The sequence below is a fragment of the Microcebus murinus genome, chromosome 6 (genome assembly GCF_040939455.1).
Source record: "Microcebus murinus isolate Inina chromosome 6, M.murinus_Inina_mat1.0, whole genome shotgun sequence".
Taxonomy (NCBI): Eukaryota; Metazoa; Chordata; class Mammalia; order Primates; family Cheirogaleidae; genus Microcebus; species Microcebus murinus.
In genome coordinates this window covers 69,319,681-69,346,650 of record NC_134109.1, presented here as the reverse complement: position 1 = coordinate 69,346,650, position 26,970 = coordinate 69,319,681, and the positions used below count along the sequence as shown (strand labels likewise).

The following is a 26,970-nucleotide window of genomic DNA, read 5'->3' as shown; positions in this document are numbered from 1 at the left end:
GCCAAGGCGGGAGGTTTGCTTGAGACCAGAAGTTAGAGACCAAAATGCTGACTCTGGAAAAGCTCTTAGATATCAACTGCCTCAATGTCCTGAGGCCAAGCCAGGGGAAGTGACTCCCTCACTTGTGACAGAGCTAGGGCTAAGATCCAGCTCTCATGACACCCGAACAGGTGTTCTGGATACTGTAGTGAGCTCCCTCGTAACTCAGAGAAAATTGGCCAGCCTCATCGGCAGCTCCCTCCACTGGAGGACGCACCTTCCCAGCTTGCCAGCTCCTCAGCACACATGTCCTGAGGGCCTCTCGTTCACAGACCCTGTGCTGGGCACCAGGGATTCAGAGGTGACAGGCAGGCCTGTCCTTGAGCACTTGCAGACTGGAAGAGAGACAAGCTGGTGAAGGGCTCCCGACGATGAATGCTATGCGAGGGCTCAGCCCCAAGGGAGTTTGGAGCGGGCACTGCTGCAGCCCGGGCATCAGCCCTTTGGGGTCCACGACAGTCCAGTGCAGCCAGGACACCCTGGCCAGCCTGAGTAGCCCAGCCTGGCCTGGCTCAGTGGCTCCATCCAAGCTGGCCTGCTGTCTCCTCTCTCTAATGTGAACGTGCTCCTGCCCTGAAACACAACCCTTCTTCTTCTGGGGTGCTCCTCCCAGGGGCAGGCCCCAGCTCCCAAGTCCTGCCTGAACCCTGGGTCTGGAACTCTGGTGGTGGTGCTCTGCTGCCCTTGGTGGCGGCCACTCCTCTCTTGGTCTGACTTTTCCTGCCCCCTGCTTCCTGCTTCCAGTCCTCCTGTCCTTGTGTCCTGGCTCCCCATCAGGGCTGGAAGCCCCTCCCAGGCTAGAACCAGCCAGATTTTGTGTTTCTCTGATGTCCGCTCACAGTTCTCAGGGCCTTAGGCACAATTCGTTCTCAAGATTAGTTGACATTGGGGGTTTGGGTGGGGTGGGCAAGGCTTGGGGAGTTGGAGAGATGAGGTGCCAGGTGAAGGGATGAGCCTGGCTGCAAGGCCCAGTGGGGAGTGGGGTCAGACCAGAATGGGGTCAGGACCAGGCCTGTCCCCTGAGCAGCTGTGTGTCCTGGGCCAGGTCCCTTGTGGGAGCTCAGAGAGAGCAGAAATGCGGTGTGTGGTGTGTACCTGTACACACACGTGCGCTTGTCTGCGAGTGTGAGAGCCAAAATGGGAGAGCAATGCCCAGGGTTGGTCCTCACTGAATGCTGGTTTGGGCTCAGTGTCAGCTGGCCCCGGAGTCTCAGAATGCCCTCATGGTAAGGGGCTCACCCACAGAGGCTGGGGTCAGAGCCCTGGGGATGACAGGGAGGGGGTCGATTAGAGCGAGATCTCTCCTACCTCCTTTCCCCATACCCCCGTCTCCAGCCAGCTCCAAGACCCTCCTGGCATCAGTGGGAAACTCATTTTGGAAAGAGTGGATATCCAAGGACACCGTTTTTTTTTTTTTTTTGAGACAGAGTCTCACTGTGTTGCCCAGGCTAGAGTGCTGTGGCATCGGCCTAGCTCATAGCAACCTCAAACTCCTGGGCTCAAGCGATCCTCCTGCCTCAGCCTCCTGAGTAGCTGGGACTACAGGCATGTGCCACCATGCCCAGCTAATTTTTTCTATATATATTTTTAGCTGGCCGATTAATTTCTTTCTATTTTTAGTAATGACAGTGTCTGGCTCTTGCTCAGGCTGGTTTTGAACTGGCTCACCATTTTAGTGCCTTTGTTTTCTCCACTTTTGAGATTTCTCCTTTTCCTCCCTTGTGTGGTTGACTGAGCAGAACTGGGACTCATGGCTGTGCCACCTCAGGCAGGACCCCTCACTTCCCTGGGCCTTGGTTTTCCTTCTCTACAGATGTGGGATGTCCCAGCTGCTGCTGCTCCAACACAGGCGCTGGGGCCTCCCTCCTCCCGGGCCACCAACACGCCTGCCCCAGGATGGCCAGCTGGCGGGAAGGACAGAGGGGCTCAGGCAGAGGCTGGCACTCGTATTTATTATACGTTAGCAAAGGTGAGGTTTCGGAGGCGGCGTCACTCTTCATCGTGCATTTTTTGCTGAGAAGGAAATAAGAGGTGTGAGGGGGCAGCTGGCAAGAGGAAGAGTGTGGGTAGGAATCCCAACGGCCACCAGGGAGATGCCCTTGGTGGGAGAGGTTGGGGTTCTGGGGATCTTGGGGTCCCATGTTAGGAGTGCTTGTGGCTTAGGAGGTGGGACTGGGGCTTTCCGCAGAGGGGGCTGTTTCGAGCAGGAGGGTGGATTCCCAGGTTACGAGTGCTGTGGGACCCTCAGGGCTGCCCACATGTAGAACGAGGAGTGCCCACCCCGAGGAGCACTCCTGCCAGGGGGTATGCTGACGTGGGAGTGACCAGTGAAGCCCAGCGGAGGGACCCACCTTGGCGCCGATATCGCGGCTCTTGGCCCGCAGCTTGTTGACCTGGGACTCCGCGATGTCCGCGCGCTCCTCCGCCTCATCCAGCTCGTGCTGCACCTTGCGGAACTTGGACAGGTTGGTGTTGGCCTGCTCCTCCTGTGGGTGGGGGATGCGTGAGAGGGGCCTGGGTGCTCAGCCTCCCGGCCTGAGTGACCAGCTCCCCTCTGCCCCCTCTAGGCCTAGTGCCCTGCAGGGCTACTCACCGCCTCCTCGGCCTGGCGCTTATAGGCCTTGACCTTCAGCTGCAGCTTGTCCACCAGGTCCTGCAGCCGCAGCAGGTTCTTCTTATCCTCCTCTGTCTGTAGTGGATGGGTGGAAGAAACCAGTTTTGGGAGAGGAGCAAGTACAGTCACCTTTCCTTCCCACATGGTTCCACTCTTCTCCCCACGCCTGGCTGCCCCTCCCTCCAGTGGCTCAGGTCAAAGAGGTGGTGGGGAAGATTCCATCTCTGACTCTACTTGTAGGTCAAAGTGGCAAGGCAAGGTTCTCAGTCAGGGTTCCACGAAGCAGTGAGGGCTTCTGTCTTACGGCTGGGAGTGGTGGGAGGGGCCCAGAACCCAGTGGAATTCCCTAGTGTGGCAACGTGGAGGCACCAGGTCTGTCCCAGCTCCAATCTGGTGGAGAAACTCCAACCTGGAGCAACATATGTGCTCTTGGCCAGTGTTCTGGAGTGACCAGGAGAGGAATAATGAGGAATGCAGAAAGAAGGGGTATTGTCATAATCCAGATTATCCTAATCTAGTATAGCTCAGTATTCTAACATATCATACTGGGCCAGGATGCAGGCAGCAGGATCACTGGCTCTGATGTCACTTGATCATTCCTATCCCCATATCACTGCATGTGCTAGGACGCCATTTCCACTTTTTGTCTGCAATAAACACGGGGTTCTACATCTGCAATTTCTTTCCTGTGCCGCTGGTGTCCATCTGACAAATGGACCAATGACTTCATCTCCTCCATCTTTCCTTCCCAGGCACACTAGAAACAATAAGCCAAGGGCAAAATCTCTGAGCTCTGCTGATGGAGATCTGAGAACATTCTGGCAGAAGTTCCATGAAAATATCTGAGTCTTTTCCCTAAAGTGCCGCAGTGTCCCTTCCTGTTAGGCTGGTAGAAGGCGAAAGACTCTTTGGACTCTTCTGAAGCTTTCATGGTAGCACTTGGAGTTATTAAAAAGCCTGGAGAAAGGCTGTTTAAAAGAGCTCTCAGGAAGTAGAAGTAGATTCTCTATTTGCTATAAAAATGTATGGACTCAGCCGGGTGTGATGGCTCATGCCTAGCACTCTGGGAGGCGGAGGTGGGCGGATCGCTCAAGGTCAGGAGTTCAAAACCAGCCTGAGTGAGATCCCGTCTCTACTAAAAATAGAAAGAAATTAATTGACCAACTAAAAATATATATACAAAAAATTAGCCAGGCATGGTAGTACATGCCTGTAGTCCCAGCTACTCGGGAGGCTGAGGCAGTAGGATTGCTTGAGCTCAGGAGTTTGAGGTTGCTGTGAGCTAGGCTGACGCCACGGCACTCACTCTAGCCTGGGCAACAAAGTGAGACTCTGTCTCAAAAAAAAAAAAAAAATGTATGGACTCAAGCCAAAGTGACTGCAGAGAATGGGAAAGATTAATCTACAGACAGCATCCCAAGGAGCAGGTGGCCGGAGGGCTGCGGGGCATTCCTGAAAGGCAGCACAGCAGGGCCCTGTATGGGCGGGAGGTGGGGCCAGGGAAGCCGCACCTGGTAGGTGAGCTCCTTGATGCGCCGCTCGCTCTTCCTCATGCCCTTGATGGACTCCGCGTTGCGCTTCTGCTCCACCTCCAGCTCATTCTCCAGCTCCCGCACCCGCGCCTCCAGCTTCTGCAGCTGCTTCTTGCCGCCCTTGAGGGCGATCTGCTCCGCCTCGTCCAGCCGGTGCTGCAGGTCCTTGATGGTCTGCTCCATGTTCTTCTTCATGCGCTCCAGGTGCGCGCTCGTGTCCTGCTCCTTCTTCAGCTCCTCCGCCATCATGGCAGCCTGTGTGCAGGGCAGAGGTGGCACGTGGTCTGGTCAGGTCCTCATACACTCGCTGCCCAGCCCAGGGGACACTGTCCTGCAGCGGCAGGTGGGGTGGGGGACTCACATCCGTGATGGCCTTCTTGGCCTTCTCCTCAGCGTTCCTGCACTCCTGCACGGCCTCCTCCACCTCCGACTGGAGCTGGGTCAGATCAGACTCCATCTTCTTCTTCTGGTTGATGAGGCTGGTGTTCTAGATACGGGGAGAGAAAACCACACACATAGACTGTGCTTTGTTGCCTGATTCCACAGCTTTATCCAGAGGGAACTAAAGCTGGACATTTTTTTTTTAAACAACAAGCACTGCTTTTAGGATATTTGTTGCTTTGCACCTGCTTTCCCTTTTCCTATGAAACATATGTTCTAGACATTATGCCTACAATTACTCAGCTCTGACAAAAGACTTCGAATAGCAAAAGGTCTGCACCTCTTCTCCTGAGCTCTTTAGAAACATGTTTATGTTCAAGCATGGCAATAGTCCAAGGAAAATGGAAACCACGTTTTTACTAGGGCAATATTCTGGAGATGACTATAGGTATAGCAAGAATGTGGTGGGGTAAAGAAGAGAGGACAAGGTCAGAGGATGATGTCATTCCCACACCTACCGGATTACAGAACAAAACTCTACCAGCCACTACAATAGATAGGCACAAAAACTCATTGCAGAGTAAAACTGAAAGCATTGTGGGTAAGATTGCAGAAAAATGGTGTTCTATCCAGAGTTTGGTTTGCAAGAGATGCAGTTATGCTTCTTTAAACTCCCAAACTCTCGTCTTTACAGAGAAAGCTGGAGGTAGTCTTTTAGATCTAGGATATCAAATAACGGCATGCATTCTACTACTCCCAGATTTCTGGCTTTGGCAGGCATCACCAATCAATCATGACACTCTTAGCTTTTAAGTCTAGACCTCTTTCTCAAGACGATGGTTCTGGCAGCCACTACTAACAGATGAGAGTTGGCCCAAGACATGAAATGATTTGTGACCCTGGAGAGACATGCTCCCTTAGAACATCTGGTTTCTACGAATGTCTTGGGCTCTGACGCTGAGCAGATTTCCACATGGCAGGCGCAGGCCCCCTCACCTGGGAGTGCAGCAGCTGCACCCGCTCACTGGTCTCGATCAGCTCCTGCTCCGCCAGCTTCCGAGACCGCTCCGTCTGCTCCACCACGGCACGCAGCTCCTCCAGCTCAGCCTGCAGCAGGTTGTTGCGCCGCTCCACGATGGCGATGTTCTCCTTCAGGTCGTCGTTGGCATGGACCGCGTCATCCAGCTGGATCTGGGTGTCCTGAGGACCAGGAGAAGGGGCATGAGGTCGGGGGCTGGCCTCGCTGCCCTTCCCAAGGCTGTTAGGTGGAAGTGGCCTCAGTGGAAAGCCCATCGCGGTGGCTCAGGAGGGGCCCTCGGTGGTCTCTGCAATGACCCAGGGGCAGAGGGCTCTGGCGCCTGCAATGGGACACCACCACTTCACTAGGCCACGTGGGGCCAGTCCCATCTGGGTGAGGTGACCGCCTGCTTCTAAGCCTCTCCATGTACCTTCAGCAAGCTCTGGAGGCTCTTGACTTGCTTCTGGGCCTCGGCAGCCATGCGGTTGGCGTGGCTGAGCTGGATCTCCATCTCGTTGAGGTCGCCTTCCATCTTCTTCTTCACCCGCAGGGCCTCGTTGCGGCTTCGCGTCTCCGCGTCCAGGGAGGTCTGCAGCGAGTCCACCACGCGCAGGTGGTTGCGCTTGGCCTGCTCCATCTCCTCGTCCTTCTCTGCCAGCTTGCGCTCGATCTCTGCCTTGGTCTGGTTGAACTCCAGCTGGGCCCGGAGGATCTTGCCCTCCTCGTGCTCCAGGGAGGCCTGGAGGGTGTGGAGAGGGGGTCAGGGCAGACAGGGCACAGGGCAGGGCGTGGGAGTGAGCCTGGGAGGATGCAGGGTGTCAGCTAGAACCATGGCCCTGAGAAGAAGAGCTGAGAAGAGGTGGGAAGATGAGACCTGCACCCCATGCCCACGAAGGTGCTGTAGGGGAGGCAGTGCCAGACTCTCTGGGCTTCCTTTGTCAAGGAAAGTGTTTGGACCCTCGAGCACTAACATTGCATAAGTTCTTGACCCATCTAAAATATTATAGAAAGAGGAAAGATTTTTATAACCACAAATTCAAAATTTTGTATTTGTGTCCCAGGTCTCTCACCCTTTAGAGAGAAAAGTTAGAAGCCAAAAAACTCAGGGCTATTCCCAGGTGCTTAAAAATGAACAGTAACAATAGCTAACATGTGTTAAGTGCTTAAGTGTGTTGCCTCATTTAATCTTCATAATAATCATGCATAAAATCTTATGATGTATGTAAAATTACTCCCATTTCAAGGATCTTGCCCAGTGACACATCAGAGGTCGGCAAGCCGAGTTTGAAACTCAAGTCTGTTTGATTCTGGAGCCCATGCTCCTACCCATTGTCTGAGGAGTTATTATAAGGGCCAGATTCCAACTTTAAAAACCTGGTGGGGAAAAAAGAACTTCCGGCCTATAATCAGACTGTGACATTTTCCTTTTCTCAGGCCTTGGCTTTGAGGTAGTCATGGGTAGTGGGTAGATGACTTTGGATGGCAAAGAATATGGAACTAATGGATTTTCTCTTGGAATGGGGACCATGCCTGAGCGAGGGAAGGGTGGGAGACAGCAGCAGACTTGGGAGGAGCAGGGAGCGCCAGGCCCTCACCTCGGCCTCCTCCAGGGCTGACTGCAGCTCTAGCTTCTCCGCCTCCAGCTGCTTTCGGACCTTCTCCAGCTCATGCACATTCTTTCCTCCTTCTCCCAGCTGCTCAGTCAGGTCCGAGATTTCCTCTGGGGATTGGAGGGCCAGAAACTCAAAGCCTGTCCCAGCATGGGCCTGCCTGCCACCGGCCCCTCCCAGCATCTCAGGCCCCCAGCGCACCCTGAAGGTTCTTGTTCTCCCGCTTGAAGGTCTCCAGGTGCTCCAGGGACTCCTCATAGGCGTTCTTGAGCTTGAAGAGCTCCGTGCTGAGGGAGCGCGCCTCCTTCTGCGAGGACTCCAGCTCCGACTGCGACTCTTCATACTTCTGCTTCCACTCGGCCAGGATCTGCCCCGGGACAGGGACAAGGATGAGGCTCACTGTGCAGCAGCCCCCAGCCCCCAGCCTCAGCCCCACCTCCAGGGGCTGTCCCAGGCCACCCTGTCCCCTGCCCCCCAGGGATCAGGTTCCTCCCCCGCCTCCAAGCAGGACAGCTCTGGCCTTGCACTGAGGCCCCCCCCAGCCCTGCACACTGGCTGCGGCCACACGCACGGCCCACCTTGTCGAAGTTCCTCTGCTTCTTGTCCAGGGCCGCAGCGGCGGCGTTGGAGCGCTCCACGTCCACCATGAGGTCCTCAATCTCGTTCTGCAGCCGGTGCTTGGTCTTCTCCAGTGACGAGCACTTGGCGTTGACGGCCTCCACGGCCTCCTCGGCGTCCTGGAGCCGCTGCGCCAGCTTCTTCCTGCCCGGGGCCGGTGGGGGGTGTGTGACTCTACTTGGTAGCAGTGGGGCCTTGGTCGACCGCCCCTCCACTGACTGCCAACGAGGAGGAAGTAGCCCCTGCCCATAGCTCCTTGGGGTGCTGGAAGCCCAGTGTCCAGGGAGCCAAGGTGGCTGGTCCTAGAACAGAGTCCCCAGCAGCAGCTGCCCAGGCGTCCTCCTTACATGCAGTGGCATCTGGGTACCAGTGCCCCCCGCCCCCACACCAGGCTGATTGACGGTAGCTCCTCTGACCAACAAGCTTTTTGCTCGTCTTATACGTGAGCATCAGGTATAACCCGGGCCAAAAGCTCGCCCGTCATAGGAAGTGGGTTGGGGCCAGAAAGGGTTCACAGAGTGCAGGATCCAGGCTTTCTTTCATCACTTCTGTTGCCACCAAGTCTCTCCCACCTCCTTCCCATGACAACTCTGCCTGTCCCCACCCCAGGTCCTCTCGCTCCTTCCTCTCTGAGGATCGGGATGGGCCCATCTGGAGCTCACTTGGCCTCCTCGAGCTCCTCGGTCCGCTGGATGGCATCCGTCTCGTACTTGGTCCTCCACTGGGCCACCTCCGAGTTGGCCTTGGACAGGACGCGCTGCAGCTCGGCCTTGGCCTCCGTTTCCTCCTCGTACTGCTCCCGCAGCAGGTCACAGTCGTGCCGGGCCGACTGCAGCGCATGCGCCAGGGCGTTCTTTGCCTGGGGGAGGCGGGCACTGGGAGGTAGGAGGGAATCCCTGCCCCCCATTCTCTAGATCCTTCTCACATCTATTAACTTCAACCAAGCCTAGCTTCACACAGCGAGAGGGCTGATATGGCATCTCAGCGGCTTTGAGTAACTTCCCAGTTTGCCCATCCCACCCCCTTACAAATAAGGAAGGAGGCATTAAATGACTTTTGGGTGTCACTTAGCTGCAGGGTAGAAGAACCTAAATTAGAAGGTCTTCCCTTAGAGGCCTCTCTCCAGCTCCAGGCCCACTACTTTTATTTTTTTTTGAGACAGAGTCTCGCTCTATTGCCCAGGCTAGAGTGAGTGCCATGGCGTCCGCCTAGCTCACAGCAACCTCACACTCCTGGGTTCAAGCAATCCTCCTGCCTCAGCCTCCTGAGTAGCTGGGACTACAGGCATGCGCCACCATGCCTGGCCAACTTTTTCTATATGTTTTTAGTTGTCCAGCTAATTTCTTTCTATTTTTAGTAGAGATGGGGTCTTGCTCTTGCTCAGGCTGGTTTGGAACTCCTGACCTTGAGCGATCCTCCTGCCTCAGCCTCCCAGAGTGCTGGGATTACAGGCGTGAGCCACCTCGCCTGGCCTCCAGGCTCCAGTTCTGCTGTGGAGGTTAACTGCTCCAGGGCTGCCCTCAAGCCTGGCCCGCTGCCCCCGATCGCCTCACCTTGCCCTCCTCCTCCAGCTGCCTCTTGAGGTCCTCCAGCTGCTGGGTGTAGGACAGCTTCCCTCGGGTCAGCTGGGAGATCAGTGCCTCCTTCTCCTCCAGTTGCCGGGCCAGCTCTCCTGGAGGAGGAATGAGAGGCTTATGAGCCCTGGAGGGGGCAAGCGATGCCCTACTCCAGGCAGGCAGGGGCTGGTTGGGGACACCCACCATTCTCGGTCTGCAGCTTGGCTCGCTGGGTGGTGAAGTCATTAAGGGAGCGTTGGGCCTCATCCAGCTTCATGCGGTACTCATTGGCCTGGTCCTCCAGCGTCCGAGACATTTTCTCCAGGTTTGCCTTCAGGCAGCAAGGGACACGGAAGGGTGAGTGTGGGAGGGGATGGGTGGACCAGAGGACGGAAGAGAAGGCTGAGGTGGGGAGGGCATAGAGCGCAGGAGGGTGGCAGGGCAGGGGGGTGCGATCTGAGGAGGGACGTGAATTAAAGAAGGGAAGAAGGGACACATGTGGGTGAGGTCCAGCCAGGAAGAGGGCAGGGTAGAGAGAAAGAGAGACCAAGGGGTGATGAGGGCAGTGAGAATCACAAGAGAGACGACAGGTAGAGAGAGAAGGTGCAGGGAAGGCGCAGCCGTGTGGAGGAAGAGGGCGATGCACGGCTGAGCAGAGCCCACCTTGGCCTTGATGATCTGCTCCATGTTGGAGGTGACATCATCCAGCTCCAGCTTGAACTCGCTCTTCTCCTTCTCCAGCTTCTGCTTCACCCGCTGCAGGTTGTCGATCTGCTCGCCCAGCTCGGCCACGCTGTCCGCGTGCTTCTTGCGCAGGGCCGCGGCCGTGGCCTCGTGCTGCAGCGTGGCCTCCTCCAGGTCCCGCCTCATCTTCTGGAACTCGGCCTCGCGCTTCTTGTTCATCTCGATCTGCACGGACGTGGCCCCGCCCGCCTCCTCCAGCCGCTCGCTGATCTCCTCCAGCTCCCGGGACAGGTCTGAGCGCAGCTTCTCCACCTTGGCCCTGGCGGTGCGCTCGGCTTCCAGCTCCTCCTCCAGCTCCTCGATGCGCGCCTGTGCCGGGCACAGAGGGCTCAGACCCACCGCCTGCACCCCTGCCCCAGAACCCCACCCCAGGGCCCTAATAGGCTCCCAAGCACTCGGGTTCCTTTCAAGCAGTGGTTCTCAACTAGGGGCAATTCTGCGCCCCAGAGAACAGTTGACAGTTGGAAATATTTCTGATAGTCATGACTTGGTGGTGGGTTGCTACTGGTATCTCATGGGGGTACAGGCCAGGGATGCTGCTCAACATTCTATAACACACAGGCCATCCACAGGAATTTCGTAGAAGCTGAACCTTCAAGGCATTTCCTGAGGGCCTCCCAGACCCAGGCTGAGCATCTGTAGCCCTGAATCCCGAGAATCTGGGTCCAGAGGAGGATCCTGAGACCTTGTACAATCATGAATCTCAAAGCATGCACAGATTCACTAGGCTCTGCTCTGCTATCCATAAGATAGGAAAGTAGGTGCTTGTATTTTTAAAATATTTGCAACAATATACCTTGAAACAATCAGTTCTTTTGTAATTATCCGAGTTAACCACAAAGTTCAATTAACCATATTTCTCATTCTCTAGGGCTTGCCTTATATATGACCAGGGCTGAGTTCCAGCTTTATTGCTCTCTTCCAGGTGAGTGCTAGCAGGGTGCCCTCTTCTTTATCATGCCTCTACCTCATTTTTCTGGCCTTAACCTTGGTCTTAACTAAATTGGGAAAATGTCCCATCTGCCATTTTGATCTGTTGTCTGGCTAGCCAAGGGCAAAGGGAAGATTTGGTGGGTCTCCTTTCATCTGGGGTTATAGACAGCTTTAATGGACAGTGCCTGGGTGGTCCTGGCAGCAGGACAGAGAGAACCACCATGCCTCTGCTCCCAGGATGGAGAAGGTGGGATTTGTGTGCCACCTTGGGCAGCAAGAGGGAGGAGCCACAGCCCATTGCCAAGACCTGGTAAAGATAGCAGCACTGTGGTTCTGAGTCCAAGAGGCCAAAGAAGTTGCCCAGATCTAGGGTAGAAGAACCTTGGGATAACCCAATAGTCTAGCTAAAACCCAGAGAGCACATCCAAGAAGATAGGAGGGCAAATTATTATTGAAGGCAGGCCCTGAGCAGCCCCAGAGGAGTAGAACTGTGTTCTCATGTTACCAGCAGCCTGAGCCATGGGCTCCAAGTACTGAGGGGAGACTAGCTCTTTCTACTGGCCACAGTATGCCCAGAAAATGAGAGGACAAAGTTCTGCCCCAGTAGCTGAGTGCTTGTTGCCCTTGGGGTCACTATGTCCAGTGTAGCTTCTGCAGCTATAAAATGGGGATGACAGTACTTGCCTTACTTCCAGGGCTCCTATGACAAAACTGAGACTAAAAGCACATTAACGTTTGAGTTACACTAATTGTAAAGGAGACTGTGGCTGCGCATTTGATCTTGTCCTGTAGAAGGAATCAGAAGGCCTTGGGCAAGACAAAAGAATACCTAAATGCCATTTATATAGAATTTTCTAGTTGACAAAATGGTTTCATATACATCATTGCCTCTGGTCCTGTAAGGCAGGTATTGTCAGTCCCATTTTACAGATGAGAAGGGAATCTGAGGATCAGGGAGGGTAAGTGACTTGCTCGAGGTTGTAGGAGTTGATTCACATCCTGGATGCCCTATGGGGACTTAGCCCGGGTTAGTGGCTGGGGTTAGTACAGGAAGGATATGAATAGAGCAGCCCATAGGAAGGTGGTGGCTTTTTCGCCCCACTCCCCACAGAGGGCAGAAGGGAGGGTTAAAGGAGAATGGAGCCCCATCACTTGTCCTAGAGCAGAAAGTCCCTGAGGCAAAGCATATTTCAGGAAGAGAAGCCCTTCCAGTAGGTATGACTTCTCCCCCACAAATAGTTTTGCTAAAATAACACCTTCTAGCTCTACTAGGAGAAGGCTGGTGTTCCTGGCAGCCTGTGAATTGGGGGTGGTTGGGTCTATGGGAGTGCTTGGAGTTCCAGATACTCTCTAGAACCCTGAGCAGCTCCATAGCCTCAGCCACCTCAGCGCCATTGAGTTCCTCCTTGGCTGCCTTGGGAAGAAAGTCACCTGGTTTTCCTTCAGTTTCTTCTGCAGCTGAAGGGCCAGTGCTTGCTCATCTTCAATCTTACTGTTCTGCTGATTAATGTCAAACTCCTTCCTGGAAAAGAAGGGTGGAGGTTGGGGTGACAGGTGGTCCTTCTTCCTCTGGGCACATTCCCTTCTTTTGCCTTAGCATGCCAGAACCAGCTCCCTCCCCCTGGCCCAGAGAGTGAAGGGGGAGGGCTATGGTTCCCTCATTCCCAGTGAGCCCAAGGCAACCATGGCCACTGGAGGCACAGCACCCGGGGCTCTCTCCACCAGGCCAACCCCTCCTGGCCACCACGGACTCCTACTTCTTGAGCTTTTCTTCCAGCTGCAGCTTGTCATTCTCGAGGTCCATGATGCTCTCCTGGGTCAACTTCAGGTCACCCTCCAGCTTCCTCTTTGCTCGCTCCAGGTCCATGCGCACCTTCTTCTCCTGCTCCAGGGACCCCTCCAGCTGGTGGAGAAAAGAAAATGAGCAAAGTGTGGAAAACATGGAATCCACAGTGCACGCTCTTCTGCTCCCTTCTTAACTTGAAGTCCAGTGGGATTGGAAGTCAAACCAGCAGAGAAATCCTGCGACTGCAAATGACTCAGAGACTCAGCCTAGTGAGAAACTGAAGAGAGCAAAAAAGCTCCAGGGGGCAAAGAAGTTAGTTCTAGAGATCAGGACCAATGATGTTGCCTGCAAAACCTTGAGAGAGGAAGCATGGTTCTTACTACTCACATCATCCACCTGCTGCTCCAGTTTGACCTTAGACTTCGTCAGGCTGTTGACTTTGTCCTCTTCAGCCTGAAGGTCATCCAGGGCCTGTTGGTGGGCCTCTTGCAGAGCTTTCTTCTCCTTGGTCAGCTTGGCGATGATCTCGTCCAGCCCAGCCATCTCCTCTGTCAGGTTCTTCACCTGCAACCAAGAGCCCCACCCCCTTTAGGATCAAAGGTCATCATCCTGGAGACCTTCATGTCAGAACCAGGACCACACTCTGGTCTGGGAATCCAGGGGAGACCTGGGCTGGAGCCAGAGGCAGCTGCCCTCACCTTGTTCTCTGTTGCATGTTTCTCCTTCTCCACCTTGGCCAGTGTCAGCTCCAGGTCATCAATGTCCTTTTTGAGCTCAGAGCACTCATCTTCCAGCTTGCGCTTCTTGGCAGTGAGCTCAGCGTTCATCTCCTCCTCGTCCTCCAGCCTCTCGGTCATCTCCTTCACCTTGGCCTCCAGCTGGATCTTATTCTTGATGAGCTGGTCGCAGCGCTCCTCAGCATCGTTGAGGTTGTCTTGTTCCTGGAAGAAGAGGACAGGGAGGAAGCTGATGATTAGAGAGAGGAGAGACCCAGCATCTTAAAGAGAGTGGACACTCCTAGATTCTGAGTCCCTGGTTGTAAGATGGGCTATAATCCAGGGGAGGGGAGAAGAGAGCTGAAGAGATCATCACATGGCCTCACCGCCTGCACTTGGAGCTGCAGGTCGTTCTTCTCCTGCAGCAGGGACACCATCTTCTCCTCCAGTTCCTTGCGGCGAGCCTCAGACTTCTCCAGTGACTCTTTGATGCGCCCGAATTCCTCCTTCATGTTGGCCATCTCCTTCTCCGTCTCTGCGCTCTTTAGCAGCGGCTTGATCTTGAAGTAGAGCTTCATCCAGGGCCAATTCTTGACCCCCATGAAGGCCCGAATGTTCCACTGGATTACCAGCAGGGCATCCCTGACAAGGAAACACGGCAGCAGGGAGGGGCACTATGTAAGAGCCCTTCACAATCATGGGCCCAACCATACTTGGCTTCCATCTAAGCAAATTTGTAGGCACTAGGAGTCCTGTCTTGTAGCCTACCCACTGCATACACTCCCACCCCCAGCATCACTACTCCGCACATGGAGTTGCTTGATAGGTATTTATTAATTAATCAGTGAAAGGAATGTTTATATCTTCCCTACTGGGGCATTAGTTGTAAGCTACCACTTATAGACTGTTTACCATGTTCAGTGTTTCTATTTTCATAAGAACCTCAGTATATTAAAAATTATGTAGTGTTTTGGCTGGGCTCAGTGGCTCACGCCTGTAATCCTAGCACTCTGGGAGGCCGAGGCGGGCGGATTGCTCGAGGTCGAAACCAGGAGTTCAAAACGAGCCTGAGCAAGAGCGAGACCCTGTCTCTACTATAAATACAAAGAAATTAATTGGCCAACTAATATATATAGAAAAAATTAGCCAGGCATGGTGGTGCATGCCTGTAGTCCCAGCTACTCGGGAGGCTGAGGCAGCAGGATTGCTTGAGCCCAGGAGTTTGAAGTTGCTGTGAGCTAGGCTGACGCTACGGCACTCACTCTAGCCTGGACAACAAAGCAAGACTCTGTCTCAAAAAAAAAAAAATTATGTAGTGTTTTATTTATAGGAATATCTATAATATATATGTAGGTTATAAAGCATGAAAACAAAACGGCTATCCATGAACTTACCACCCCAAACAAAAGTACCAGTCATTGGATCTACCTGTGGCTCCTTGCTAGACCCTTCCCTGGTCCCCTCACTGGAAGTAGCCACTACTCTGAAACTTGTTTCTCCTTTCTTTACTTTTTTCACAAAAACTTTAACTGTATGTATATGTGTCTTTAAAAATGTATTGGTAGTTTTTTTTTGTTTTTTTTGTTTTGAGACAAAGTCTCACTTTGTCGCCCAGGCTAGAGTGAGTGCCGTGGGGTCAGCCTAGCTCACAGCAACCTCAATCTCCTGGGATCAAGCAATCCTGCTGCCTCAGTCTCCTGAGTAGCTGGGACTACAGGCATGCGCTACCATGCCCGGCTAATTTTTTCTATATATTAGTTGGCCAATTAATTTCTTTCTATTTTTAATAGAGACGGGGTCTCGCTCTTGCTCAGGCTGGTTTTAAATTCCTGACCTTGAGCGATCCACGCGCCTCGGCCTCCCAGAGTTCTAGGATTATAGATGTGAGCCATCGTGCCCGGCCTGGGGGTTTTTATTATTATACTTTTGAAGTTTATAAAATTGCATCATACTATATGTATCCTACTGTGATTTGCTTTGGTTCATTCAACAATATGCTTTTCAGGTTCAAACATAGGAATTGTGGTCCACTCTTTTTCATTGCTGTATAACATTCCACTGAATGACTATAATGCTATTTATCTGTTCTCCTGTGGATGGAAATTTGGGTTGTTTCCAGATCTTTGCTATTATGACCAACATTGCTAGGAAGATTCTTTTTCATTTCAAGGTGCACATATGTAGGAGTTTCTCTATAGGAATGCACTCAGGAGCAAAATTGAAAAGTATACAGTTGTTCAACTTTAAAAGATGATGATAAATTGTTTTTCAAAGAGGTTGCACTAATTTGCACAATGGGTAATGGGTCAAACTTCTTAATTTTTGTCAATCTAGTGTTTTAAAATGGTATCTCACTGGAGTCTTAACTTGCATTTCCCTATATGGAATTTTATTTTTTTCAAAAAGAGTTCAAAATGGATCCAGAGTGGTAAAGTAACTTGCCCAGGCCAGCTAGTCAGCAGCGGAGCCTGGATCTGGAGCCAGGTCTTCTGACCCGCAGTAGTTGGCACTGCTTGTTTGCTCTCACATCTCTGCGGCAACCCTTCCTTCCCTCCTGCCTCACCTGCGTTCCACGATCTTCTTGAACTCGATACGCATGAGCTGGCCCCGGGACTGGGCCTGGATGCGCGTGATGATGCGGCTCAGCCTCTCGTCCCGCATCTCCTCCAGCAGCCCCAGCAGCCCCGCCTTGAAGAACACCTGCAGGGAAGGTGTGTGCTGGGCCTGGGCTGCCAGGCAGGGGTGGTGTGGGGCATGCTGGGAAGGGCGCCTACTAGGACAGGCTTGGAGGGAGGAGCTGCACGGCAGTGGGGGCTGGGGTGAGGGGAGTGGTGCTGGGTGTCCCGCTGGGAGGAGTAGCATGGGGCAGGGGCAGAGATGTTGCCAAGCCGACTGGTCAAAGGAAAGGAGTCATGAGCTGAGGACTCAACGGAGGAGAGATGTCTTCCTCTAACTGATTTGTCCCCTCCCTGTCCTCACCTTGGTGTGGCCGAACTTGTACTGGTTGTGGTCAATATCCAGGGAGCCCAGCAGCTTCTCTGCCCCCTTCCTGCTGTCAATGAACTGCCCTTCAGGGATGGCGGCCGGGTTGAGGATGCGATACCTGGGGAGTGGAGTGCCACAGTCACCCACGCTCCGCACTGGTCTCTGCCGTTCAGAGCAGCCCAGGCTGCCCCTATTCCCTGAGCTGTGGGGAAGCCCGGTACCCACCTCTGCCGGAAGTCCCCGTAGAGGATGCGGTTGGGGAAGCCCTTCCTGCAGATGCGGATGCCCTCCAGCACGCCGTTGCAGCGCAGCTGGTGCATGACCAGGGGGTTGTCCATCACCCCTGCGGGGGAGGGCAGGGGTCAGCCTTAGGGTGAGTGATGCCAGGCAGCCTCCCCAGGCTGTGGTCTTCCCCCCACGCTCACCTGGAGCCTTCCGTTCGTTGGGGATGATGCAGCGCACAAAGTGAGGATGGGTGGTCTTCAGGTTGGTCATCAGCTTGTTCAGATTCTCCTGGGGGTGGATGAAGGTGAGGAGTTAGCGGCCACAAGGACCATCCCTTAGGTCCGTGAGCCCTTAGGCCCCAGCCACCCTGTCACCAGAACCATCAAAGGGTCAAGGACTTGACACATAGTTTATGATGTGAGTTCAAGCTTGTGTAGAAGCTACACATGAGAAACCACCACAAAGCTCTGGCCTCCTTCCTCCCCAGACTCAGAGAATCAGGATAGGGCTGTGCAGCCAAGAGACCCGAGCCAGACCTGCCCCACAGGCGCCCTGGCTGCTCTGGGCCCTGCTTACCCGGTGGAGAGCTGACACTGTCTGGAAGGATGAGCCCTTTTTCTTGCCTCCTTTGCTTTTACCGCTATCTGCTAAAAACAAGAGAAAGAACAATGAACAGAGCTTGAAAACACAGAAGCCCTCAGGCAGAGGCAGGGCTCCACCTCGCACTCAGTAGCCCTGTGACTTCTGGCCAGTCGTTCTCCAAGTCAGTCTCAGTTTTCCATGAGGATGACAGCACTAATAGAAGTTGTGAAGGGCACTAGACAAAATCAAGACGCGAGGCAGCTCACCAATGCCTGCCGCACAGTAGGCACTGAAATAACGCCAGGGCCCCATTGCTCCCTCTTCAAGCCCCACCCTTCCTTCTTATATCTTTCCCCTTCTACTCTTCTCCTCATGCTTTATCCTCTTCATTTCAACCCACACCCGTCTCCCTTCTCCGAATTGGAGGCTCATTTGTTCAGTGGTTCTCTCCACATTTATTGAGGACTCCTGTGTGCTCTGCTCCACGCTGGGCGTGCTCTAATGGGGCATTCACCATGCTCATCGACCTCCAGTTGCTCAGTCTTGAGGAAACACCACCATCCCCAACACAAAGCGGAGTGGCTGGTACAGAGGGACTGCTGCGGACTGACCCTGGGCTCTCCCTGCCCTTGGAGTCCTGTGCTTTGAAGCAGCAGGACCCTGACCCCTCGTACCTCCAGACATCCCCTGGCCCAGTGTAGGGGCTGCCCCCTTACCACTGTCGGCAGAAGCATAGGTCGAGAAGAGCGTGGCCATGAGCTTGAGGGAGGACTTCTGGTACAAGCCCACCACTGTCTCGTTGAGAGGGTCCTTGTTCTTTTCCAGCCAGCCCAGGATGTTGTAGTCCACGGTGCCAGCATAATGCACCAAGGAGAAGTGGGCTTCCTGCTTCCCCTTGACATTTCGTGGCTTCTGGAAGTTGTTGGACTTGCCCAGGTGGTTGTCATACAGCTTGGCCTTGAAAGTCATGTCGGTGGCCTTGGGAAACATGCACTCCTCCTCTAGGATGGACATGATACCCATGGGCTGAGGGCAGGGTGAGAGGTAGAGACAGAGTCACTGAGTGCACTCCCAGGCTCCCAGAGTCCCACACTAAGACAGACAAAAGACTCTATAGCCCAGTACTTCTGGCTGCACTGGTACCTCTTGCCTCCAGATAGGAAGCCCATCTTCCTGAAATCAACCTAAATCCAATGACATTCAGGCTTGGACTCTTTCTGCCCCAGTGGACCCTACAAAGAGCTATGCACTCCTAATCACCCCTCGAGGCCCACATGGCCTCACAACACAGCCCCTTCCTCCCGATGGCTTCCTGCCCCAGAGACACCAGGGCAGGGACAGGTGTGTCAGAGGCAGCAGACTGCAGGGGCAGGCCAGACTGTATAACTCTGGTAGCAGTTTTCCAAAGGATGCTTAGAAGGACCCAGACTCTACATAATACTCTGCACTTCAGAAAGCATGTGGTGGTTCTTGACTTTTCCTGGGGCAGGAATCCTTTTGAGAATTTGATGAAGCCAAAGACTGACTCTCCAGAAACAATGCATGTACACACATATACATACACATGAACAAGCCCACATGCATGTACACATGTTTTTCTCCCCCACAGTTTTATGTGATTCTGAGGCCTCTGAAAGATGAGAACCCCAGTTCAGAATCTCTGGATAATGACTCAAAGCTTGTGGGGAAGCTCCCGTTTGCTGAAAGCAGTGGCTGGGTGGGGTGAGGGTCTGTGCCGTGTTCGCAGAGTGAAGCCACACTGAGAGCAGCTCTGCTCTGGCACGGGGGAGCCTGCCACCAACGCCCTTGTCTCTCCTGGGAAATGCCGATAGACAGGCGGGGCTGGAGGCTGGCTTATTTCTCAACACACAGCAAGATAGGGGAAGCCAAACATCTCTAGTCTCAGCCTAGGATCTTTCTACGAATGGTGCTTCTACGAATGCATGCTGTGCCCGTGCACTGTGCCCAAGCCCAGCTGGGGTGCAGCTGGTCATGGGCTGTCAAGGGCCAAGGGTCCTCTCCTTTACTACATCTCACTCTTAAGACACGGAGAGGTGACCACCATACTGGTGCAAGGTCCTGGGAAAAGAAGGAAAGGGCTCATCCTGTGCCTGCCCATGACTTCCCATGAGTAGAAACTGGGCCTGGAGTGAGGCTTGAGATTCCGGGGATTTTAGTTTCTGGGGCTGCCTCTTTGTCTGGGATGGCAGAGGTGGGGGACATGGGCAGTGGGGCGGAGGCCGCACCTTCTCGATGAGGTCGATGCAGGCCTGCAGGTCCATGCCGAAGTCGATGAACTCCCACTCGATGCCCTCCTTCTTGTACTCCTCCTGCTCCAGCACGAACATGTGGTGGTTGAAGAACTGCTGCAGCTTCTCGTTGGTGAAGTTGATGCAGAGCTGCTCAAAGCTGTTGAACTGCAGGGGAGGGAGGGGCGGGAGCAGGCAGGTGGGTGGGTGTCCGAGTGGCCACTGGGGTTGGCCCAGGGCTGTGCCTGTGCACTGTGCCCGAGCCCAGCTGGGGTGCAGCTGGTCCCCTCCCAGGTCAGGGCAGCAGAGGAGAGCTTCCCCGGGAGACAGGGACGATGACTGCCTCTGTCACCACACAGTCCCCACCACCTTCCCATTTGGGCCCCTGGCTGGCACTCAGCAGTGGCAGTTAAAGGTGGAATGAGTGAGTGACATTCTGCCCACTCCCAGGGCTCCCCTGACTCACGTCGAAGATCTCAAAGCCAGCGATGTCCAGGACTCCTATGAAGTACTGGCGTGGCTGCTTGGTCTCCAGGGTGGCGTTGATGCGCGTCACCATCCAGTTGAACATCTTCTCGTACACTGACTTGGCCAGTGCCCCGATGGAGTAGTACACCTGCTGCACACTCTGCCCCTTGGTGACGTACTCGTTGCCCACTTTCACCCGAGGGTGGCACAGCCCCTTGAGCAGGTCTGCTGAGTTCAGCCCCATGAGGTAGGCGGACTTGTCGGCATCTGGTTGAGAGGGAAAGGAGGGAGCGAGCACTGTAATCAACCCTCCTTCCCTGACCCGGGGTCAGAGCCTTTAGGAAGCATCAGGTCCAACCTCTTCTCCTTAAAGAGGAGGAGGTGGAGGTCTGAAGGAGCACAAGGCTTGCCCATGGTCACACGGCCCGGGAGTGCCGGGTCACGCAGGAGCCCAGGCCCCTTTGTCTAGCCCACAGCCTCCAGACACACTCATCTCCTCTGAGCTCCGTCTCTATGTCCGCTGGCTGTCTCTGGACTAGGCCTTTCACAAGCACTGGGTCCCAGCTCACTGCAGCCCTCACCCCTCCAGGGCAGGGACGTGGCTGATGGAAATAGGTGTCCTCTGTTCCCTGTCTCCACCCCAGTATCTAGCCCAGGAGTTGGCGTGCTCTGGTCTTAGGTCACATGCTGACCAATCTGACTGGCTGGGAAATCAAGGCTCCCAAAGGGTGTGTTGTTCAGCACCCACCCCTACCCCCAGCCATCCCGTTATGCTATCCAAACATGTGGATTCCTCTATTTAGAGGGGATTTATCTGGTGTGATTTCAAGAATTTTGTAATAACTATTGACATGCTATCATGAAACCAGCTGACATTTTGATCTAGACAGACTTGGAGGAAGGTTCCGTGAAGGTGGGCCAAGAGGAATGTTTTCGAGCACCTGTCTGGCACTGTTCACACCTCCACATCTCCTTCTCCAAGGATTCTCACAGCAGCCTCCAGAGGACTGAGGAGGAAACTGAACCCAGAGAAGGGGACACACCAATGCGCTGAACTGCGTCCTGAGCCCTGGCCTGCTGCCTCCCAAACAGAACATGGCATGAGCCTGTGAGTGGCTCACCCAAGGGCTGGGCAGGCAAACACCCCACACCGATGATGGTGATGTGCAGAGCTTGGGGCTGTGTCTCCTGGGGCTGGGTGAGTCTTGGGCACAGGAGGAAAAATCCCGAACTCACCTGTGGTTAGTGCAGTTTGAGGTGGAGAAGTCCGAGGCACTGTGGGAGGACTCCCTGTCTGCCTACCTCTCCCACATCTCTGTCCCTCCCCACTCCTCTACTCCACACACCTCAGGTCCTCCAGGAGCCAGCCTGGCTGGGTTCTAGCTGAGGAGAAAGCCTGGGGACAGGACCACATGGGATGGAGCAGAGCCTGCCCCTGGAAAAAGCCACCACTCTCGGACCACCTGCTTCTCATGTTTCTCCTGGTTTCCTTCCATTTTCTCCACTGTGGTACAAACAACCTTGTTGTCAACCTAATTCCTTAAGAACTGTTGAAAGCTACCACTGTAGGCTGCAGCGTGGGAGGCCCAGCACGACGGGCCAGCACTGTGGGCCTCTCCAGTGCTGCCCACCTGCCCCGCACACCTTCGGTGCCGTCCGGCTCCGCCTGCTCCTCCCGCTGCTTCTGCTTGAACTTCATGTTTCCATAGTGCATGATGGCGCCCGTCAGCTTGTAGACGCTGGCTTTCTCCTCCGGAGTGAAGCCCAGCACGTCGAAGGCACTCTGGGACACAGTAAAAAGCAAAGAGGGGGTTGGAGCAGTGGCCCTGGCAACCCCAGGGGCCCTTGTGTGGCCGCAGCAGCCTCCTCACTCACATCGGTGGCCATGAGCTCCTCAGAGTCATCGATGGAGGCCACGGACACCTCTCCCTGGGACACGAAGGCATAGTCGTAGGGGTTGTTGGTGATCAGCAGCATGTCTGCACCAGGCAAGGGGCAGGGCAGGGGCAAGGGGGAGGGCAGAGGGCAGGGAAGGGGCAGAGAGGGCCAGGAGGAGGCAGGGCCAGGAGAAACGAGGTGGAGAGGACAGAGTAGAGAAGAAGAAAGTCAGTGAGGACCAAGGAGAAAGGCCCAAGGGAAGTGAGAGAGTGGAAGCGGGGCCCAGGAGGGAGAACTGGAGGCCTCCATGAAAAGGGAGAGGGAGGATGGTGGGGGAATGACAGGTGGGTGATGAGGAGACACAGGAAGGGAAGGCGCGTGCCAAGGGAGGGGTGGACGGAGGAGTGGAGGGGTGAGGTGCATGGGGGGGTGAGAGCAGAGGCAGATGGGGAAGGAAGGGAGAGCTGGCCCAGCTAATAAGGGAGGGAGAAGGTGGGAAGACAGAGGAATGGGGAGGGGGGAAAAGGTGGGAAGACAGAGGAGGGAGGAGGGAATAAAGGGGGAGGGAGGAGGTGGGGCAGCGTGAGGAGGGGGAGGGCCCTGCCCTGCACACCAGGAGGCTTTGGGGAGGGCGGGCAGGCCGGGCTCACCCAGCAGCTCTGGCTTCTTGTTGGACAGGATCTGGTAGAAGATGTGGTAGTTCCTCTCAGCCTTCAGCTGGAAGATCACCCGGGACTTCTCCAGCAGATCTGAGGCAGGGGGAGCGGGGAAGGCAGGTGAGGAAGGAAAGAGAGTAGAGCCAGCAAAAGGGTGGAGATGGTGGGCGCGAGGGCTCCCACAGCACCATGGAGAGAGCCAGGGGAGAAGATGAGATTGAAAGAAAATGGGCACTAAAGCCAAGAGGCCAATGTGGACAAAGACAGGAGACGGAGGGAAAGATGAGACAGGGCCACCCCCAACGTCCCCTGCGGGTACTCACAGGTCTCTATGTCTGCAGAAGCCAGCTTTCCAGTGGCTCCAAAGTGAATCCTGATGAATTTCCCCTGGGGGCAGATGGGACAGTGAGGGAAGGGACAGAATGGAAACTTGGCCCTCAGCACAGAACGCCCTGGATGGTTCTGGAGATGTAAACCACCTGTTTGGGGTCTCAGTTGTGTATTAGTGAAACAGGGAAAAGGATGCCCAGCCCCACATACCACCCAGGATCTCTGGATGGAAACTGGCCCAGGCTAACACACGCAGAACACTTCCTCCTTGTGCCTCTCCTCTCACGCACTCTTCCTGACAATGTGCAAGTAGATATTAGCACTGCTGTCCCACAGGTAAGGAACTGGGCTCCAACGAGAGGTGTGGGGACTTGCTGAGCAAGTGGAAATCAGGCCTTTGGCTCCAGAGCCTATGCTCTCTTCCCACTTCCAATGTACAAGAACTTTGGAAAGACTCATAAGAAAAATCTAAACTATGACCCAAATCAGCTGTTACTTGGCTGTGGAACAGCTGTGGTGACTCTGGGTTTCTTTTCTGGGGCTCCCAGAACTCACGGAGCCAGGCTGCATTGGGAGGGTTTGCAGTGTGAGTGTGTGTGTGTGCATGCACACATACACGCATTTGTTGATATCCCCAAACTAGATACAGTGCAATTAACTGGGCACAGCAGAACAGCACCCCCTTTTCCTGCCAAGGCTGGCTGAGGCCAGTGGGCAGTGCAGAGGCACTCACAAAGCGGGAGGAATTGTCGTTCCGGACGGTCTTGGCGTTGCCGAAGGCCTCCAGAGCGGGGTTGGCCTGGATGATCTGGTCCTCCAGGGTGCCCTGCAAAGGGAGCAGACTGGGAGGTTCACCTCTGTCCACCCCCAGGCAGTGGTGGGATGGCAAGGAGGCTGCTCTGGCCCTGGGGCTGGGGCTGTGGCTGGATGCACTACTGGTGGGCCTATGGCTCCAAAGGCCATGCACAGACCTCAGAGTGTGTGTCTCCTGCCAAGACAGTCTTCCACACTGGGATGACCCTCTGGAGCCCTGTGTCCCCACTGCTCCACCAGGGAGGACAGGGTCAGGGTAACCTGGGTCAGCCTGTCCACCCCCCACCCCCACTGTGGAGTGTGTGGCACCTTGTTTGCATTGACGTTGTCCTTCTTGCCACGGTCTCCTATGGCTGCGATGCTGGCAAAGTACTGGATGACACGCTTGGTGTTCACAGTCTTCCCTGCCCCGGATTCTCCGCTGGGGGCCACAGGGACCGATCAGAACTCAGGGTTCCTTCTGGTTTATACATAGAGCTCAGCACTGCACACTCCCCTTCCCAGGCCTGGCCGTCACAGCCCAGCACCCGACAGGATGTGCCTGTCACCACTCGCTACTCTGGCACTCCTCTAATGGGAGCCCTACACCTCTCCTCCCCACCTACACCCCAAGAATCAGCCTGGGTACCCCCAGCCCAAGCCCCTCTGTGTGTGGTTGGGGCTCTCTCACGTGATGAGGATGGACTGGTTCTCCCGATCTGGAAGGGAAAAGAGGAGAGGCGATGGGTCAGGCCTGAGTTGCTGGTGGGTGCTGGAGTTGAGGGGCACAGGTCAGGGGCCACTGGGCTCACCCGTCAGCATGTACTGATAAGCGTTGTCGGAGATGGAGAAGATGTGGGGTGGGGCCTCGCTCCTCTTCTTGCCCCGGTAGGCGGCCACCACCTCGGCATTGTACACCGGCAGCCACTTGTAGGGGTTGACGGTGACGCAGAACAGGCCCGAGTAGGTCTGGAGCAGAAGACAAGGAGGTTGGTGGGGATAGCCGGGGGTGGGCAATGGTGGCAGGTAGGGGCATCCCTGGTCACTCCAGTGGGCTCTTCCCTTCCTGCAGCTGACCAGGGGCGAGGAGGCAGGAGAAGGGATCTGGGTCCCTCTCAGCTCCCACTGCAAGTGGCTCCTCCCCAAACCTCCCCCCAAACCTTCCCTCCTCCTGCCCTGGCATCTTGCCTACCCCCTGTCCTTGGGAGACTGCCCCTGGACTACTTTGGCCTCCATCCAGGACAGGGAGGCCCTGAGTGAGTGTGTGCAGGACCACTCACGTAGATCATCCAGGCCGCGTAGCGCTCCTTGAGGTTGTAGAGCACCGCGGGCTCGTGCAGGAAGGTCAGCATGGCCATGTCCTCGATCTTGTCGAACTTGGGTGGGTTCTGCTGCAACACCTGGTCCTCCTTCACGGTCACTGTCTAAAGGGGGCATGTGGGCAGTAGGATGGGAGGACCATACTCCCACCTTGATCCTTGCCAGGTGAACTTGCCAGCCTTGCCCACTGACCTCCTCCCAGGCCACAGGCTGTGACCTGGCCTTGCTCCCTTACTCTTCCCTACCAGTGCCCCAGCCCCACCCCAGAGCTCCCCCAAGACAACCTCCACAAGTAATTTACCTGCCTACTGTTGCTCCCATCCTAGGTCCCTTTCTCTTGTCAGGTCCCCAGACCCTGCGCCCATGGTCATCACCCTTCATCCCTGTGTTTCAAGTATCTAAGGGCAGACCTGAGGACCAGCAGCTCTCAGAGCTGTGCACACATGCCTTGCACTGTCTCCTGGGGGCAGTGTCCCAGGATGTCAATTGCTCGGGGCAGACCTTCACCCCTACTGCAAAAGCAGCTCATCCATCTACCCTACACTTCCTGTCGGCAACTGTCAGTAGGGTTTGATTGGCATGGCTCAGTGTGCCATGCCCTGAGCTCATTAGATCCTGCCAGCAGGCATCCCAGCATTTTTAATGGTGGAGGAAGCTGTGGCTCTAAACAACTGAATGTGTCGCCTGCACGGTGACTAGATGGTGGCAGTGCTGGGATCAGAGTCAAAGCCCCAGTGGATCATGGCCTGTTATTCCACACATGTCTGTGAGGCACACAGCTCTGAGCTGCTGGTGACCAGTGGCAATTCTCAGGGCTGGTGTGAGGGAGCTGGGGACCAGGGGCTTCTGAGGGCTTCACCAGCCCGGGACTGGGCGCTGAGCTCCAGCATTCCTGCCCTTGGTGTTCACCTGGGTGTAAGACTTTGCTCTTGGTTTGGGCGAAGGGAATTTGAGCGAGTGGACCCCTGGGGTCCTGAGGCACAGAGAGGGGGGTACAAGTGCAAGAAGGGAGCCTCATTTAATGCGTGCCTGTGCCCTCTTTATCAACAAGACTCCTCTGAGGAGGAAAACAGCTGAGGTCCTCCTTGCTCAGCATCCTCTCTGGCAAGGGATGAGTACTCCTGGGCGGCACCTGTTGCACCTGCTCAGGTCGTCTGAGAAGGATCAGATCCTGGGCTCGAGGGAGCACGTCCTGACCTTCCCAGTGGCCTTGGCACTTCTCTAGGCCTCTCAGCTCCCACTGCAAGTGGCACCTCCCCAAACCTCCCCCCAAACCTTCCCTCTTCCTGCTCTGGCACCGTGCCCCACGCACCTTGCCATTTTCGGTTTCTGCAGTGACCTTGCCCCCCTCCCGGGACACAATCTTGGCTCTGACAAACTCTTCCTTGTCATCGGGCACGAAGCACTCAGTGCGGATGTCAAAGGGCCGGGTCTGGGCCTCTAGACGCTCCTTCTCAGACTTGCGGAGGTACTGGGCTGCCGCCCCAAAGTCTGCCATCTGGGCGTCAGTCATCTTGTCGCTCCTCTGGGACAGAGACAGGAGGGCTCTGTAAATGCTGCGGTGGGCCCAGGCTCTGCATCCCCACTCCCTGCCCTCCTCCTCCCCACAGGCCCTATGGCTCTCCTCCCACCACCCTGCGGGAGGCACCAGCCCAAACCCCACTGGGGTTCTGCTTCCCCTGCCCCTGGGGCGATGTTGAAGGAGGATCTCTGTGAGGGGTTTGCTTCTGGCCACACTGGCTGGGGGTTGCTAAGGGGAGGCACTGAGTGCTCAGGGGAGGAACAGCAGCCATTGGTCCAGCAAGCTGGCTCCTGGGAGAAGCATGCCCTGCCCTCTGCAGAGAAAGCTGGGGCGGTTCTCACCTGGTTATCTCCTCACAGAGAATCCTGAAGAATCTGGACCAAGAGTGGAGCAAGGAGCCCCAGAGGTGCGCCTGG

The 26,970-nt window shown here is 55.3% G+C and overlaps 2 protein-coding genes across 3 annotated transcripts in view; one reads left to right on the top strand and one right to left on the bottom strand.

The window, feature by feature from the left end:
- Nucleotides 1–26,970, top strand: part of NGDN (neuroguidin) — a 301,612-nt gene that overhangs the window by 208,955 nt on the left and 65,687 nt on the right. The window lies entirely within an intron of this gene.
- Nucleotides 1,973–26,970, bottom strand: MYH6 (myosin heavy chain 6). Of its 2 annotated transcripts, none has more exons than XM_076004163.1 (38): nucleotides 26,896–26,970; nucleotides 26,345–26,557; nucleotides 24,993–25,136; nucleotides 24,525–24,681; nucleotides 24,404–24,431; nucleotides 24,043–24,154; nucleotides 23,654–23,746; nucleotides 22,914–22,977; nucleotides 22,585–22,683; nucleotides 21,932–22,035; nucleotides 21,701–21,839; nucleotides 20,055–20,323; nucleotides 19,586–19,756; nucleotides 18,056–18,365; nucleotides 17,334–17,401; nucleotides 16,958–17,045; nucleotides 16,758–16,875; nucleotides 16,527–16,650; nucleotides 16,111–16,247; nucleotides 13,934–14,189; nucleotides 13,530–13,772; nucleotides 13,219–13,395; nucleotides 12,803–12,948; nucleotides 12,477–12,567; nucleotides 10,032–10,421; nucleotides 9,573–9,699; nucleotides 9,366–9,484; nucleotides 8,475–8,671; nucleotides 7,773–7,956; nucleotides 7,396–7,561; nucleotides 7,180–7,304; nucleotides 6,015–6,323; nucleotides 5,563–5,766; nucleotides 4,547–4,672; nucleotides 4,165–4,440; nucleotides 2,633–2,728; nucleotides 2,391–2,525; nucleotides 1,973–2,052 (listed from the first exon to the last, which is right to left on the bottom strand). In XM_076004163.1, the coding sequence occupies exons 2-38, from the start codon at nucleotides 26,543–26,545 to the stop codon at nucleotides 2,029–2,031; spliced, it is 5,817 nt and encodes a 1,938-aa protein (XP_075860278.1). In that variant the 5' UTR covers nucleotides 26,546–26,557; nucleotides 26,896–26,970; the 3' UTR covers nucleotides 1,973–2,028. The 2 variants fall into 2 exon arrangements, with proteins under 2 accessions (XP_075860278.1, NP_001429576.1); NM_001442647.1 differs by having other exon boundaries at nucleotides 1,978–2,052; nucleotides 17,334–17,404; nucleotides 26,896–26,941.

Coding starts and splice junctions, on each gene's coding strand:
- MYH6 (NM_001442647.1), bottom strand. CDS start 26,545: ATGACTGACGCCCAGATGGCAGACTTTGGGGCGGCAGCCCAGTACCTC. Junction 22,978..23,653: donor ACGACAATTCCTCCCGCTTT/GTGAGTGCCTCT, acceptor ATCTGCCCCCAG/GGGAAATTCATCAGGATTCA. Junction 12,568..12,802: donor CTGGAAGAAAAGCTCAAGAA/GTAGGAGTCCGT, acceptor CTTCTTTTCCAG/GAAGGAGTTTGACATTAATC.